Source organism: Canis aureus, chromosome 20 (genome assembly GCF_053574225.1).
Source record: "Canis aureus isolate CA01 chromosome 20, VMU_Caureus_v.1.0, whole genome shotgun sequence".
In the NCBI taxonomy this organism is placed as follows: Eukaryota; Metazoa; Chordata; class Mammalia; order Carnivora; family Canidae; genus Canis; species Canis aureus.
In genome coordinates this window covers 57,842,623-57,858,838 of record NC_135630.1, presented here as the reverse complement: position 1 = coordinate 57,858,838, position 16,216 = coordinate 57,842,623, and the positions used below count along the sequence as shown (strand labels likewise).

General features: G+C 41.1%; 1 protein-coding gene and 1 non-coding gene across 15 annotated transcripts in view; one reads left to right on the top strand and one right to left on the bottom strand.

Moving 5' to 3' along the window:
• LOC144291848 (uncharacterized) overlaps positions 1 to 16,198 on the bottom strand; it is a 141,439-nt gene extending 125,241 nt beyond the window's left edge. For 6 of the 14 annotated variants that reach the window (XM_077861680.1, XM_077861681.1, XM_077861683.1 and 3 more), the window contains exon 1: positions 13,034 to 16,191. In XM_077861680.1, the coding sequence (XP_077717806.1) occupies positions 13,034 to 13,110 (77 nt within the window). In that variant the 5' untranslated portion in view covers positions 13,111 to 16,191. Of the gene's footprint in view, positions 1 to 13,033 lie in introns of all 14 variants that reach the window. The other 8 variants (XR_013359417.1, XR_013359419.1, XR_013359422.1 and 5 more) reach the window with 4 other exon arrangements.
• On the top strand, positions 11,509 to 11,615 carry LOC144292021 (U6 spliceosomal RNA). Its single transcript, XR_013359559.1, has one exon. It is a non-coding gene; the product is annotated as a U6 spliceosomal RNA (small nuclear RNA).
• Positions 16,199 to 16,216: the final 18 nt, after the last annotated feature.

Sequence of the window (16,216 nt, the reverse complement as noted above, 5' to 3'; positions counted from 1 at the left end):
ACATATTTCAAAAACAGGACAAAAAGTTAAATAATGGAAATACAAAAGAAAAATAATGAAATGAGAAGAACACAAGAAATCAGACATTTGAATGTTAGGTATTCATTGAGAACAAAGGGAGGTGGAGGGAAGAAAGTTATCAAAGAAAGAATTCAAGAAAATTTTCCAAAGTTAACGGACATGAGTTTCCAGATTGAAAGAGCCCAGTGAATACAAAGGAAATTAAGCCACACAACAAATGTCATCACAGTGAAATTTTAGAGCACGGTTGGGGGAAGAAAAAAACAACAATCCAATAAGGGTCCAGAAAGGAAGGAGAAAAGAATTTCACATAAAGTTTCAAGAATCACGGGGCGGGGATCCCTGGGTGGCTCAGAAGTTAAACGCCGGCCTTTGGCCCAGGGCGAGTCCCGGGATTGAGTCCCACATCGGGCTCCCTGCATGGAGCCTGCTTCTCCCTCTGCCTGTGTCTCTGCCTCTCTCTCTCTCTCTCTCTCTCATGAATAAATACAATCTTTAAAAAAAAAAAAGAAAGAAAGAATCACAGGGTGCCTACGTGACTCAGTTGGTTAAGTGTCTGCCTTTACATTTTGTCACTTTTACTGCATATAGAATTCTAGATTGCAGATAATTTCCTCTCAAAATTTTGAAGACATTTACTTCCATTGTTCTCTTATTTCAGTGTTGGGGTTGAAAATATCTCAATCATTGTGATTATTTTGTTTTTTAAGATTTTATTTATTTATTTGATAGAGAGAGTGAGCAAGAGAGCACAATCAGGGGAAGCAGCAGAGGGAGAGGGAGAAGCAGGCTCTCCACTGAGCAGGGAACTTGATACGGGCTCGATCCCAGGACCCTAGGATACTGGTGGTAGGTGGGACCAGAAGTGGACTGAGCATAGTCAAGGCAGGTGGTTGGAAAAGCATTATCAACATCCTCCAGAGTAGGACTAAACATAGTGCTAAAAATATTTTCCATTTGAATGTCTCTTTTCATTGATCTTGTAAATGGGATCTAGCCCATTGATAGGGAGACATACATGCTAACTGTCTGTATCCCTATACCTACACCACAATGTTGAACATAAAAGAGATGCTAAAGAAAACAGTTTATAGTAAATCAGTTATTTAAGTGCTTATTTACAGAGGGATTATATATTGTCAGGCAATCTGAAAATGTTTGACCTTAATTTTATGTAAAACTTTCCTCAGACATAGTTCTAGAGTGAAGGATCTTAAAAGTATATGTTAAGACTTTGAACTACTTTTTGCAACTCAGCTTATGACATTGTCCTCACAGAAAAATTATTCTCAATATAACATACAAGAAAACATAATCTTTAACACAATTAAAACTTTGTATCATCTATCCATGTTTTCTGGTGGATGGTCAAGTAAAATAAAGACAAACAGGTCAGTATGAAAGCTACTGAAAATCTCACTATTTCTGTTCATGAGTATCTGCTTTTGTTAAACACACTAGCATCTTCATTCTTACCTATATAAAATCTAGATCTAACACCTAATCATCAGGACCAGCTCATGGTACGACTGTAGGAGCATAGCCCACACACTGAAATTCTTAGTGCAATGGCTATCTGAGTCATTCCTGTTTCTTTATCACCAAATCCTTCAGAAATCTTTAGCTGTTATCTCTCACTGCCCCCAGAGCTTTCTAATTTTTCCCTAGCAAGTGAAAAGACTCCAGACATGTGAAGGAAAAAGGCGGCATAAGCCTAATCAAAGGAAGACTGATTGCTTTCTTGACATTCTGTAAAAAGAGCAATAGCTTCTTAAGGGGCTAAAAAGCTTTCCTTATTCATTCATTTTTAAAATAAACCTGTAATTGGACTATTTGTTTTTAATGGTTCCTTAGAAAAGCAGATTCATTATAATTAGAATTATAAATTCATATCAAAGAGAAATTTATTAAGAATTATGGTTAAAATTTGCAATGGGCCAATATAAGAAAATTTTTCTGATAATTCTAAGGTGATTTTGCAGAACATTTAAAAAATTATTTAACACTAAGATATTATAACTGGGGATTTAAACTATTTTTTAAAGATAGTTAAAACTGCCACAAAACAGAAAAATCCTCCCAATGTATTATTCCACATAACATTAGAAAGCCATAGCAAAACTCTGAAGAAGCATTTACATATTATTACCTAGAAAAATATCTCTAAGTGCACAATAATAGAGAGTAATTTTATCTGAAAATTCAAGGCACTTTAAAAGACTAATAAAAAGAAAATGTTAAAATTATAATCCTTTAAAGAGTCTGCAGCTATATACATATATTCATGTGTGTACATTTATATCATTTCTGAATGGTATTACTATGTTCATAAAAATGCTGTGCTCTTTTTAAGGGAGACTTAGATACTAAATTTTGCACTGAATCTTTAGGGATTTATGCCAAAGTTAAAGCAATATACCAAAGCAAAATTCAAAGAAAAGCGGTTTTTAAACAAAGTGAATTGAAAGGTAATAAGGTGTTTATCCAGTAGGAAGTTACACATATAATCTTCTAATTTGAAGTCAGAAGATTAAAGCTGCTTTTCACTTACCTATACCAATACACAAACTATTAAGGTAGTTGGCATATTAGTTCTACTTTGGCTTTTCCTGCCAATTGTCTGCCAGAGAGAAAGGTAATGACCTCTTTGGACTTCAATTACTCCAGACAAAATAAGGAAAGCAATATTCTCAAATTCTAAGACCTTGTGGAGATTGTAGGGGAAAAGGACTCTACATTTCATGATATTTTTCCACTACAGTCGATGTACAGTTCAAAGAACTTTCTAATTCAGAGAGCTCTGTGATTCTTTTATTTATCATTGCTTAGATGAACTACTAGACTACATATACCTAAGTGGGTCTTATCATTAATATACTGGCTATTCTCCTCTATCATATACTCTGCGGTGTTCATCTGGTCGTTAGCAGCAATACATCAAGAACTAAGAATGACCTTCAAACTCCATCAGTGTATCCAGACATTTCTGCCAAAATGGAGTAAAAAGGACAGATTTAGTACCACCACTACCACCCTCTGTGTTATAAACCACTGGAAAATTATTAAAAAATACAGGGAACAATGACTTAACAACATTAGAGTAGAAGCATTATAAGATTATGTTCTCTGTGAGAAGAGAAAAATGACAATGTGATCTCAACATTCACCAGCTTACTTCCTGGAGACAGTTTCAAGGCAAGAGACAAGCAGTCACCGAGCTGAAGGAGCAGAGATCAGAATTCAGATAAACTCAGCACCATACCCTCCAGTTCTATCCACGTTGAAGCAAATGGTGGGTATTCATCGTGTCTAATGGCTGAGTAATATTCCATAGTATATATAGACCACATCTTCTTTATCCATCTGACGATGGACACCGAGGCTCCTTCCACAGTTTGGCTATTGTGGACATTGCTGCTATGAACATTGGGGTGCAGGTGTCTCGGTCTTTCACTGCATCTGTGCCTTTGGGGTAAATACCCAGTAGTGCAATTGCTGGGTCCTAGGGTAGCTCTATTTTTAACTCTTTGAGGACCCTCCACAGTTTTCCAGAGTGGCTGCACCAGTCCACATTCCCACCAACAGTGCAGGAGGGTATTATGCTGAGTGAAGTAAGTCAATCAGAGAAGGACAAACATTATATGGTCTTATTCATTTGGGGAATATAAAAAATAGTGAAAGGGATTAAAGGAGAAAGGAGAGAAAATGAGTGGGAAATATCAGAGAGGGAGACAGAACATGAGAGACTCCTAACTCTGGGAAATGAACAAGGGGTAGTGGAAGGGGAGGTGAGTGGGGGGATTGGGTGCACTGAGGGGGGGCACTTGTCGGGATGAGCACCGGGTGTTATACTATATGTTGGCAAATCGAACTGCAATAAAAAAATATACAAAAAAAAATTTCAGATAAGCTAAGAAAGGTAGAACTCATGGAATATAGTACCACAGAGGAAAAAGCTGCATAAAGAAAGAACTCCAGAGATCTACGGTAGGTCCGTTTGACACTTTGGATACTTATCTGTGCATGCGCACAAGTAATGTCCCAAGGCCGGGGGGTGGGGGGACCACAAAAAGTAGTCAGAAAAACCCCGTGGCTCTCATGAGGCTAGGAATAGTTTGTTTTCCCATAATCCAGGATGGGGAAAGAAATATAGGAAACATCAAGTAGAATTCTCAGAAGGATACTGCGTGTCAAGGTACAACATAATCAAATTGCTGAAAACTAAGAATGAAAAGAAAAATCCTAAAATCATTCAGAAAAGTAAGATACATTGTGACATATTATATAGAGAGCAATAAAGAGAAGAATGACCACAGACTCTTCATCAGAACCTATGCAAGCAAATGTACTGAAAGAAAAAAATGAGAATGTCTACCTACTGTTCTTTACAAAGGGAAAATATCTTTCAAGAATGGTGAATAAATATGCATTTCCAGATGAATAAAATTAAGATGATTCATTATCAATAGAACTACACTCCAACAATGTTAAAGAAATTTTCTTATGCAGAACAAAAATAACACCACAGTGAAAGCTAAACTTTCACAGAGGATGGAAGAAAGGCAGAAACAATACCTATGTGGAGGAATACAAAAGACAATTTTCTCATTTTTTAAACTATCTTCAAAATATAATTGATTGTTTAAAGCAAAAATGGTAATAATGTGGTTTTCAGTTTATAGTGCACGCAGAAGTTAAATATATGACAATAACACCACAAAGGGTAAAGAGATGGAAGTACACTGCTGTAAAGTTCTAATACCATATATGAAAAGGTACCATATTGGGGCACCTTGGTGGCTCAGGTTTTGGCTCAGATCATAATCTCAGGGTCCTGAGATCAAGCCTCATGTCAGGCTCTGTGCCCAACAGAGAGACTGCTTGAGATTCTCTCCCTCTCCCTTTGTCCCTCCCTTCCACTTGTACACACACCTCTCTCTCCCAAATAAATAGACAAATATTTTTTTAAAAAGTGACAATATTATTTGAAGTTAGACTATGATAAATTAAGTTACATATTATCAACCCAAGAGAAAATAATAAAAAGCAAAACAAGAAGGTGAAATGCAACAATGGAAATAAAATGGAATTATTAAAAAAATATTCAATCAATCTCCATAAAAGAAAGAAGAACAGGAAAAAAAACACAAACACATGAGGCAAATAGAAAACAATGAGGGATCCCTGGGTGGCGCAGTGCTTTGGCGCCTGCCTTTGGCCCAGGTCGTGATCCTGGAGACCCGGGATCGAATCCCACGTCAGGCTCCCGGTGCATGGAGCCTGCTTCTCCCTCTGCCTGCGTCTCTGCCTCAATCTCTCTCTCTCTCTCTCTCTCTCTCTCTCTCTGTGACTATCATAAATAAATAAAAGATTAAAAAAAATTTTAAAAAAAGAAAACAAAATGAGATGGGTAGATTTAAATCCAATCATCTGTATAATGACATTAAATATACATAGTCTAAACATTTCCATTAAAAGTCAAAGGTTGTTGTATTGAACCCCCCCAAAAAGACAAAAAATACTCTTTAAATATAAAGGCACAGGTATTTTAAAAGGACAGAAAAATACATGCCCTAATCAAAAGAAAATTTGAGTGCCAATATTAATTTTTTAAAAAGTATACTTCAGGACAAGAAATATCATGAAATCATATTGTATGACTAAAGAAGAATGTTTCATAATAAGAAAAGTGTTAATTCATCAACAAGACAAAACAATCCTACATGTGTATGTAGCTACTAACAGAACTTTCAAATGCAAAACGTAAAACTGACAGAACTGAAAGGAGATACAGACAAATCTTAGTTATATTTGAAGATTGACACCTCTCTTTCAGTAATTAATAGAATATGTAGTCAGAAAGTCTAAAGGACATAGAAAATTTGAACAAGGTTATCAATTACCCTCACCTAAAAAAACATTTAAAAATACTATACACAACAGCAGAATACACAAATTCTCCAAGCACGTATTGAATATTTACCAAATGAGATCATATTCAAGTCCATAAAATTTCTCAATAAATTTAGGAGAAATGAAATCTTATAAAGTATATTTATTTCATGTCTGCAAAAGGGTTAAAATAAAAATCGACAAGGGATATTTGGGAAACTCCCAAATACTTGAAAATTAAACAACACATTTCTAAATAACTCATCAATAAAAAAGAAATAACAAGGAAAAATATAAAATATTTTGAATTGAATAAAAATAAAAACACAAATTGTCAAAATTTCTGGAACATAAGCTAAAGCAGAGATTAGAGGGAAAATTACAGCAAATGCTTCTATTAGAAAAAAAGAAAGGTCTCAACTCAATTACTAAGCTTCTACCTTAAGAAATTAGAAAAAGAATGGAAAATTAAACCAAAAGCAAGCAGGGAGAAGAAAATAATAAAGAGCAAAAATCAATGGCATGAAAAACACAAAACCTATTACTAAGAGAAAAATCAACGAAATCGATAAATCTCTAGTCAGATTGATCAGGAAAAAAAGACACAAATGACCAACACTTGGAATGAAGAAGAAACATTATAAATCCTAAAATATCAAAAGATGATTCCTGCCCCTGAAGAGTTTATAATCTAGTTGATAGGGCAGGCTCTACGCACAGAGAAAAATGAACAATCTTATACTTGAATCAACAACAACAATAACTTTAATGAGAATCCATCACCTATTATATGCCAGAAAAGGTTCTAAGTACTTTTTATATATTAAATATTTTAATCATCACAACCATAATAGGTAGATACCATTATTTACTCCAGTCTACAGAAATGTACCTTAGGCACTCGCCCAATGTAGATACGGTAATGGTAGATATAATTTAGTAACTGAGACTCAGGAGGAGAAATCAGGACAAGGAGGAGAAAAGAGGATTGCACTGGCCTTGGGAATTTGTCATGGAAGACATAAGGCCTAAGCTATCTCTTGGAAGGTCTCTCCTGACGTCTACCAAGATTTACACTAGGTGTCGCAATCTGATATTAGATCTACTAGAGATCTAGTACTTCAACAGAGTAGCTTACACCCACGTTTCAGCTGCTTCAACAAGCATTTATCGAATACTTACTGTGTTTTCGGCTCTGGGATCATAGACCCAGGCAGAAGATCTACTGAATATGTATATACAACATGCACCCTACTGGTAGATGTCACGGAGCCACAGTCCTCGCTCTCAAAAAGCTCAGAGTCTAGTTAGTTGTGTGTGTGTGTGTGTGTGTGTGTGTGTGTGCAAACAAATTAGAAAGCAACTGAGACTAGGTGGTAATTATGAGCGAACCTGAATAATATTATATACGAGTCCAGGAAAACGGAAGATTAGTGTGTTATCCAGAGCTTCATGAAGGAGAGGCATTGGATTTGAATACTGAAAGACTAATCATACATATAAAGAGAGAGAGAGAAGAGGGGCAATACCAGCTGTTGATGAGGAAAATTCAGGTGGGAATCAACAGCCTGCTTAGCTAAATGTAGGTGATGCCAGAAGATGGCTAAAGATAAAGCTGAACATGCAAAGCAGGTGGAGCAATAAAAGTTGGGGCATAAAAATTAGGTTGAATCCCAGATTTTTGTTGAAAATGTAGGCTTGATAAATTTCTCCCCTAAATTCTAACTAAACTATTCTGTTTTATTCAGGCAAGAGAAAGGGCATAAACACAAGAGGGAGTGCAGAGATCTCCCAAAGCAATAGAGAAAAATGTTTCAGTGATCATTTGCTATGCATGTCATTTCCCTGGGAACTCAGAAATATCAATAAAAATTAAAATAGAGAAGAAATATACCTAATCCAAGATTTTATTGATTTTTAAAAGACAAAAGCTTCTTTAAGCAATTAACATGCATCACTGATGCCACCAAACATCATCAAACCATGTAAGAGGAAGCTTAGAGTAATACAATCACTGATACTCCTGTGGGCTGGTAAAGTGGCTGCTGTGCTCAAATGACAGGGCACTGGGTCTTCAGGGGGTCCAAGGGATATTCCCACCGCAATCCATCAGCAGACTGGCAAGTGTTCTTAGTGACAGGAACACACAGCCCAGGAATACAGTCCTACCCTCGCTTGTGGCTCACAGCACCTCAGCGCAGGGCTGCTCTCCTGGCTCCCTCTAATGGCCCCAAATACCAATTAAGCAGCTTCATCATCTCTGTATCTATATTGGAACATAGGTATCAAGTTTGAATGCCTGATGAGACTAATTAAGTGCTTTGCAGGAGTGTGAGGTAATCAGTCCTGGAAGGGAAGGGGGAGAAAGGCAATGCCCAGAAGTGGATCTGACATGGTTCCTGTCCCTGTTGAAGTTTCATAAGATCACAGCCGAAAGAACATTCTACCATAAATTGAAAGGCTCTGCATTAACAGCAGGAAACAAAAACCCATTTCACAACTCATCCCCTACTAATGCAGCACACCCACCGCAAATCCTCAAGTCGTCGCGTTGTCCTATATCGCCACCTAACGTCCACAGGCAAGTGCATGCTAACACTAGCTGAGCCCAAAAAGTGACATTTTTTCTGCAAAGCCCTTCCAAGGGCTTCCAGGTAGACCTAGCTGTTCACGTCAGGATTCCTAGTGTGATTCCTCATTCTACTCCAGGGCATACCGGTGAAAATGTAATAATGAATTTATTTTATGAGAGTTAAAATCCCATTCTGTGGATTGCCCTCAAGTGCTTTGAAACTGCAAACTCTGTAAACTGCTCCCCGGGATGACTTTTTCCTTTTCTCTCTCTCTTTCTTTTTTAGAGGAGGGGGGCAGGCAGAGGGAGAGGAAAAATCCCAAGCAGTCTCCCTGTCCAGTGCGGAGCCCCACGCCGGGCTTGACCTGAGATCATGACCTGAGCCAAAAATCCAGAGTCAGGTGCTTAACCAACTGAGCCACCCAGACACCCCAGGATGACTCTTGACCCTCAGCATACATCTGACTCCCCACTTTTCCTTCTCACGATCTTCTATTATTGGAGTATGGATCCCGTCTACAGAGTGCATACACTTTGAAAGCATTCTTTGCCGCATGAGATATAACTGGGAAGAGAGGGCTGTATCAGAAATGCACCCAAATTGTTCATAACACCAGCATTTGATTGGCTTTACAATTGGTTCATTTTGTAGATTCACCCTTTCCCTCCTTCTACTCCTGCAACCACACAGTGGGAAAGAGAAAGAGATTTTTTTTAAGATTTTATTTATTTATTTATGAGAGACACAGAGAGAGAGAGAGAGGCAGAGACACAGGCAGAGGGAGAAGCAGGCTCCACGCAGGGAGCCCAACGTGGGCCTTGATCCCCGGTCTCCAGGGTCACGCCCCGGGCCAAAGGCAGGTGCTAAACCGCTGACCCACCCAGGGATCCCCGAGAAAGAGATGTTAATGAATAATCAAAACTCAACAGAATATGACAAAAATAATTCCAAGGATTAATTACTTCAGAGACCCCATCTCCTTCCAAGCAATCTTTAGAGTATAAGCCCAAGCAAGCCATTTCTAGACAGGAAGTGTGACAAAATTCCAAAGATACAAGCTATTAGATGGCAATAAATTCTCTCAAAGCATTACTGTCTGAGTCAGGCCTCTTCTGTACCAGGCAAAATAGAAGATGTGAGCAATTAGATGAGTGTAGACATATGAAAATGGGACAGCTTTCTCAGTTTGCTTTGGAGTTAGATGTGCCGGATTGCCATGTAAAATTTAGGGCATACTTACACTAAAAAAATTACTCATTGTTTATCTGAAACTCAAATTCACCTGAGTGTCGTGTATTTTATCAGGCAACTCTACTTGAAATGGAATAAAAGACCTTGTTGGAGAAAATGACTAGGCTCCTAGCAGAAATGGAGTCACTTTTATGAAAATGGTGTCTTGGTGGGGTCCAGAGACCAGTATCAAAACAAGGGCCCGACATTGTAAGCATTCAAATAATACTCTGCATTTATTTAAAACTTCAATATTTCATATTTGTTATCTGGATTCTCCTAATGACAACCGTTATGTGGATATTTTTATGCCTGTCTCAAGGCTCACAGATATTAAGGATTTGTCATGGTGATCCACATGAAACTGTAGGAAAAAGAACTTGAATCCAAATCTCCCAGTATGGTACAACGTCCACAGATAAAATGTTCGTGTGGACCCCACAAGGACTTTTAATTGACATAAGGCCAGGAAAATGACGATATTCTGAGTCACTGAGCCGTCTTACATACTTTCAGACAATAGAGTCCAGTTTGATTTTTTAAAGCACAGAACATTCCCTATATTTCCCCAAGTACAGTGAGACATCATTCTTCTAAGGTAGGTTTATTCACACGCACCCAACTACTACCCTTTGTAAGCCATTTCGATGTCCTCGAGACTTTTGATAAAATCCAAATTTGTTTAATTCAGAGTTCACTTTCCCTAGATCTTTATATTTGAAATTTAGAAAATGTTCTTGTAATCCCTTTTGCTGTTATGGCTCAGGTTTGTGTTTAAATTGTGGAGTAGTGACACCTGGTGTTCAAAGTATGTATTACATGTTTCCCTGACAGTTTCGCTTTCATTTACTGATTTTTAAAGCTTCTTTTTTTTTTTTTAGATTTTATTTATTTATTATTGAGAGACAGAGAGAGAGAGGCAGAGACACAGGCAGAGGGAGGAGCAGGCTCCATGCAGGGAGCCCGACGTGGGACTCGATCCGGGGATCCCAGGATCAGGCCCTGGGCTGAAGGCAGGCGCTAAACTGCTGAGCCACCCGGGCTGCCCTATCTTTTATTCATAAAAAAATTAAAAAATATTTATTTTTTTGTGGTGGTGTGCTGCATTAGTAAGGGATGGGTTGTGAAATGAGTTTTTGTCTCCAGCTGCTAATGCAGAGCCTTTCAATTTACGGTAGATAAAGTTATTTTCAATTTAGGTTCCTCAAATTCTAGTTCTTATAAAAATTTCCTGAAGAATTTCTGAAAATGCAGCCTCCTAAACCCTTCATAGATTCTGATTATCTACAACTGGAGTAATGTACATGATGCAAGCCCCACTGCTACCATCCCTTTCTTCCTCCCGGTCAATCTCACGTAAGAGAACATTATTGTATCGCCCCAACAAGCACTGTGCAAATATATGGAAACCAGAGCTACAAGTATGAAGTTCAGAGGAGTTCAATGATGACAATAATGCTGATAATGAAAATAAAGATGATCTCAGATGACATTTATTACACACTAAGTACTGTGTACCATGCTAAATCCTTTACATGGATTATCTCATATAATCTTCTAAATATATCTATAAAGTAGATAATATCTGGGGCACCTGGGAGGCTCCATCAATTAAGTGTCTGACTCTTGATCTCAGCTCAGGGTCCTGAGATCAAGCCCCACATCGGGTTCCACACTCAGCACAGTCTGCTTGTCCCTCTCCCTCTGCTCCTCCCCCAGCTCGTATGCACTCCCTAGCTCGCTCTCTCCCTCTCTAAAAAATAAATAAAATCTTTGTTAAAAAAGTAGATAAGTGCTCGCTTCGGCAGCACATATACTAAAATTGGAACGATACAGAGAAGATTAGCATGGCCCCTGCGCAAGGATGACACGCAAATTCGTGAAGCGTTCCATATTTTTATCAAGATACTTTCATATACAGGATAGCCTAATTTTGTCTAAATATGCTTAATATGCCCCAGATTGCAAATGCATCAGTCAGTAACGTCACTGTCTGTATGTGGAAGACATGTTCCCATGGATCATATGTGAAGATGTCAATAAGCTTGCATTAAGCCACCTGCTTTGTAAGTGGATTGATTAATAAATAACTTATATTTCAAAAAAAAAAAAGTAGATAAAATCATGGTCTCCATTGTAATGAGAAGGAGGCAGAGAGATGAGCAGATAGGTAATTGTTATTTCTAATATCACAAGTAAAGTCCACTGATTGTATGAATCACGTTCAAACTGAAAATAAGGGCAGCCCCGGTGGCGCCGCGGTTTAGTGCTGCCTGCAGCCCAGGGTGTGATCCTGGAGACCCAGGATCGAGTCCCAAGTCGGGCTCCCTGCATGGAGCCTGCTTCTCCCTCTGACCGTGTCTCTGCCTCTCTCTCTCTCTCTGTCTCTCATAAATAAATAAAATCTTTAAAAAAAAACTGAAAATCAAAATATTAAATAGAAGGCTTCTCTTCCATTACACCCTAGAGACACCCAACATTCACCCTCTACAATATTCATGTGTTGCCACATGGCAATAGATGGCTAGAACACATACGGTGTTTCCAGGAAAAGTTTGAGTTTTCTAGAAATGGCTATATATATATATATATAATGGCTATATATATATATATATATATGCCTATCTTAATGTATCAAATACTAAAAAGATATTGCATCACTGTCATAAGGAACTTAAAAGTTGTGATAATAGTCAAGTTCTGTGACTGAGTCCAATAATAAAAACCAAGTGTTCACAGATTTTTACTTTCATCCACACCCTTCTTACGTTTCTATTATCATTTTGCATGTTGTTTTCTTGCAACCAGGTAATAGTTCCACGCAGAGTTTATTAAAATAATAAAATATTGTCTTCAAACTTCTACTGTGCTTTAGATATGCTTGGTTGAGCAGAAAATAGTCCATCTTGTCTTTTGGTTTTATAATCCTACTACCTTTACAGAAAGGATTAGCTACGATGCAACAGTCTTTCCAAACTGAGCACTTAGCCATTACTAGATGTTCCTTCGTTCCTTCGGTTGCATTAGTATGCGTCTTTTTGTTACTCAGAATCAGCGTGTTCTAGAATCAAAAGGAAGGCATATATTTACCAAAAAACATCAATGCACGCAGCTGAATGCGTGAGATGAGAAAGAAAACCCCCAAGGATGTGATATACTGGCTGGCCTCTGAATAGTCTCGTAATCTGGTGAACGGATCCATTTCTACAGTTTTGCCGAGGTCCTGGCTTATCTGAAGCAGCAGCACAATCTGAGAGAGAGTGAAAGGGAGAAGCAGGCAGGAGTGAACCGAAGTAAGCGGAGAGACAGCTACTCACCCCTTCGTCTTCCGCGCTGTATTGTTGTGGAAGGCATAGGGGTTTCGGAGCCAGACAAATCCCGGGTTTGATCCCATAGTCACCACTGCAGGTAGTTGTATGGCAGCAGGCAGTTTGGGCCCGAGGGTCAGTGTCTCCCCTCACGCAGTACAGACCCTACTCCTCTCCCAGCCCAGGTGTTGGGTAGCTAGATGCCAGGAGCTACGCAGCCTGGAAAGCAGCAGCGGCTACCGGCAGCTGGTTATTAACGATCCACACTTCGGCATCTACTCAGCAAACATGTACTGGTCCCCCCACCCCCACCGCCCCCCGGCTCTGTGGCAGGAATATAGTAAAGTGCTGGGGATGCAGTGAACAAGCAGATGAAGCCTCTGTCCTCGGGAAGTTTGTTTCACCCTCGGAGTATCTACTTATCAAAATTCCACCCCCCGTACCCTGCTCCACTGAAATTCCTCTGGCAGTCACGGCCACTGGATTTATCAAATAAAATGAACCTCGCTAAGATCTTTCTGTAGCACCTAATAATATGAGCAACGGCCATCATTCCTGACATCTAGCACTCCTGATTTTCTTCTCCTTTCTGAAACCTGCCAGTCTTGTTGCTAGGTTTTCTTCTGTTACCCCTCTAATTAGTGTTTCCTGGTATCCTGAATGCACTCTACACTAGTATGCCCTTTTACTTTTACACTCTACACTAGTATGCCCTGGACTAACGGAGCCACGAACTCCTTTAACAATCTGAAGCTATGCACCCTCTCCCTATGGGGGAAAAATAATGAATCTACTTACAAATATACAAAAATCTGCATAAGAGTTTCACTGATCTTTCTCCCTTCCCATAATGCCCATCATTGAACTTTAGGTTAAGGGGTTCCCATGGTGTTCATTACTACCCATATGCCAATGACTCTCAAATCTCGGTCTCCTGTACAAACCACTTTCTTGAGCAATAGGCCTACTTTCAGATGACTTATTGGCAAGTCCACCTGAACTCCACATAGGCGTCTTCAAGCCAAAGATGGCCATCTTTCTCCAAACACCTGTTCTGCTTCTGGAGAACGTGAAGTGTGGAAAAGAGAACACTATTTTCGAACCTAACAGAGATTTGTATTTTTTTTAAGATTTTATTTATTTATTCGTTTTTGGTTTTGTTTTAATTTTTATTTATTTATGATAGTCACACAGAGAGAGAGCGAGAGAGGCAGAGACACAGGCAGAGGGAGAAGCAGGCTCCACGCAGGGAGCCTGATGCGGGACTCGATCCTGGGTCTCCAGGATCAAATCCTGGGCCAAAGGCAGGCGCTCAACCGCTGAGCCACCCAGGGATCCCCCCCCCCCTCGATTTTATTTATTTATTTATTTATTTATTTATTTATTTATTTATTCATTCATTCATTCATTCATTCATGACAGACAGACATACACACACAGACACAGGCAGAGGGAGAAGCAGGCTCGCTGTGGGGGGCCTGATGCGGGACTCGATCCCGGATCCCGAGCCGCCCAGGTGCCCCAGACCCAGACTTAAGTCCAGACCTGGAAGCTTCGGAAGCATCCTTACCCTCTTTCTCCTTCCATTTCTTCATATGTGACACGAGGTTGATGACACCTCTACTTGCTATAGTGCCAGGAGCCTTAAAGCAAATAATGCAAAAATCCCCACCCAAGTGCCACCACAGAGTGCACGACCCACAAGTACTGATATTACCGGGTTTCAAATAAAGCAAAAGCAACTCTGTCTCCCGAATACCCTGGTTCATGAACCCGGGAGTCCTCCTCACGGGCCCTTCCAGCCGCCCTCTAAACGCCCTCTAAACGGCGGCAGCAGCGGGTCTCCCCGAGGCGCCAGCGCCGTCAGGCCGGGGCCCCGCTGCACCCTTCGCAGCTGCTCCCCGCCGCCTCCAGGACCACGGCGACCCGTGCCCTCGACCACCTGCGGGCCGAGGCGGCACGAGCTGCGGACCCCACGGCCGCTCACCCCGACACATCTTTTCTCGGCTTTCGGACCAAGCCCGGTTCATCCTTCCAGTCACGCGCGGCGGGGGCGGCGGGGGCGGCGGGGGGCGTCTGCCTGCGGCCCAGGCCGTGACCCGGTCCCGGATCCAGTCCCACGTCGGGCTCCCCGCATGGAGCCTGCTTCTCCCTCTGCCTGCGTCTCCGTGTCTCTCAAGAATAAATAAATAAATGAATAAAATCTTTTTTAAAAATTAAAAAAAAAAAAAGTTCGAGGGTGCCGGGGGCCCAGCGGTGAGCACCGCCAGCGGCCCAGGCCGTGACCCGGTCCCGGATCGAGGCCCACGTCGGGCTCCCTGTGAGGAGCCTGCTTCTCCCTCTGCCTGCGTCTCCGTGTCTCTCAAGAATAAATAAATGAATAAAATCTTTTTTAAAAATTAAAAAAAAAAAAAGTTCAAGGGTGCCGGGGGCTGAGCGGTGAGCGCCGCCTGCGGCCCAGGGCGTGACCCGGGTCACGGGGTCGAGGCCCGCGTCGGGCTCCCTGCATGGAGCCTGCTTCTCCCTCTGCCTGCGTCTCTGCCTCTCTCTCTCTCTGTGTGACTATCATAAATAAATAAAAATTAAAACAAAAACAAAAACGAATAAATAAAATCTTTTTTAAAAATTAAAAAAAAAAAAAGTTCAAGGGTGCCGGGGGCTCAGCGGTGAGCGCCGCCTGCGGCCCAGGGCGTGACCCGGGTCACGGGGTCGAGGCCCACGTCGGGCTCCCTGTGAGGAGCCTGCTTCTCCGTGTCTCTCAAGAATAAATAAATAAATAAAATCTTTTTTAAAAATTAAAAAAAAAAAAAGTTCAAGGGTGCCGGGGGCCCGGCGGTGAGCGCCGCCTGCGGCCCAGGGCGTGACCCGGGTCACGGGGTCGACGGGCTCCCCGCGGGGCGCCGGCGTCTCGGCCTCCCTCCGTGCCTCTCAGGAATAAATGAATAAAATCCTAAAGTAAAATAAAATAATAAAATAAGTATGGACTTCAGTCAGAACCTGAGGAGCGGGTCCAGCTGCCCGTGCGGCCGTGAGCGCCGGCCACGGAGCCGCCGAGGGCCCGGGACGCGCAGGAAGCTCGTCCGGGCTCGAGCCCAGCGGCTCGCGGGCTGACAACCGCGCCCCGACCGGCGGGAGCCCGCGTCCTCCGGCGGCAGCACGACGCGAGGCCTCTCACCCGGCCCCGGGGACCGA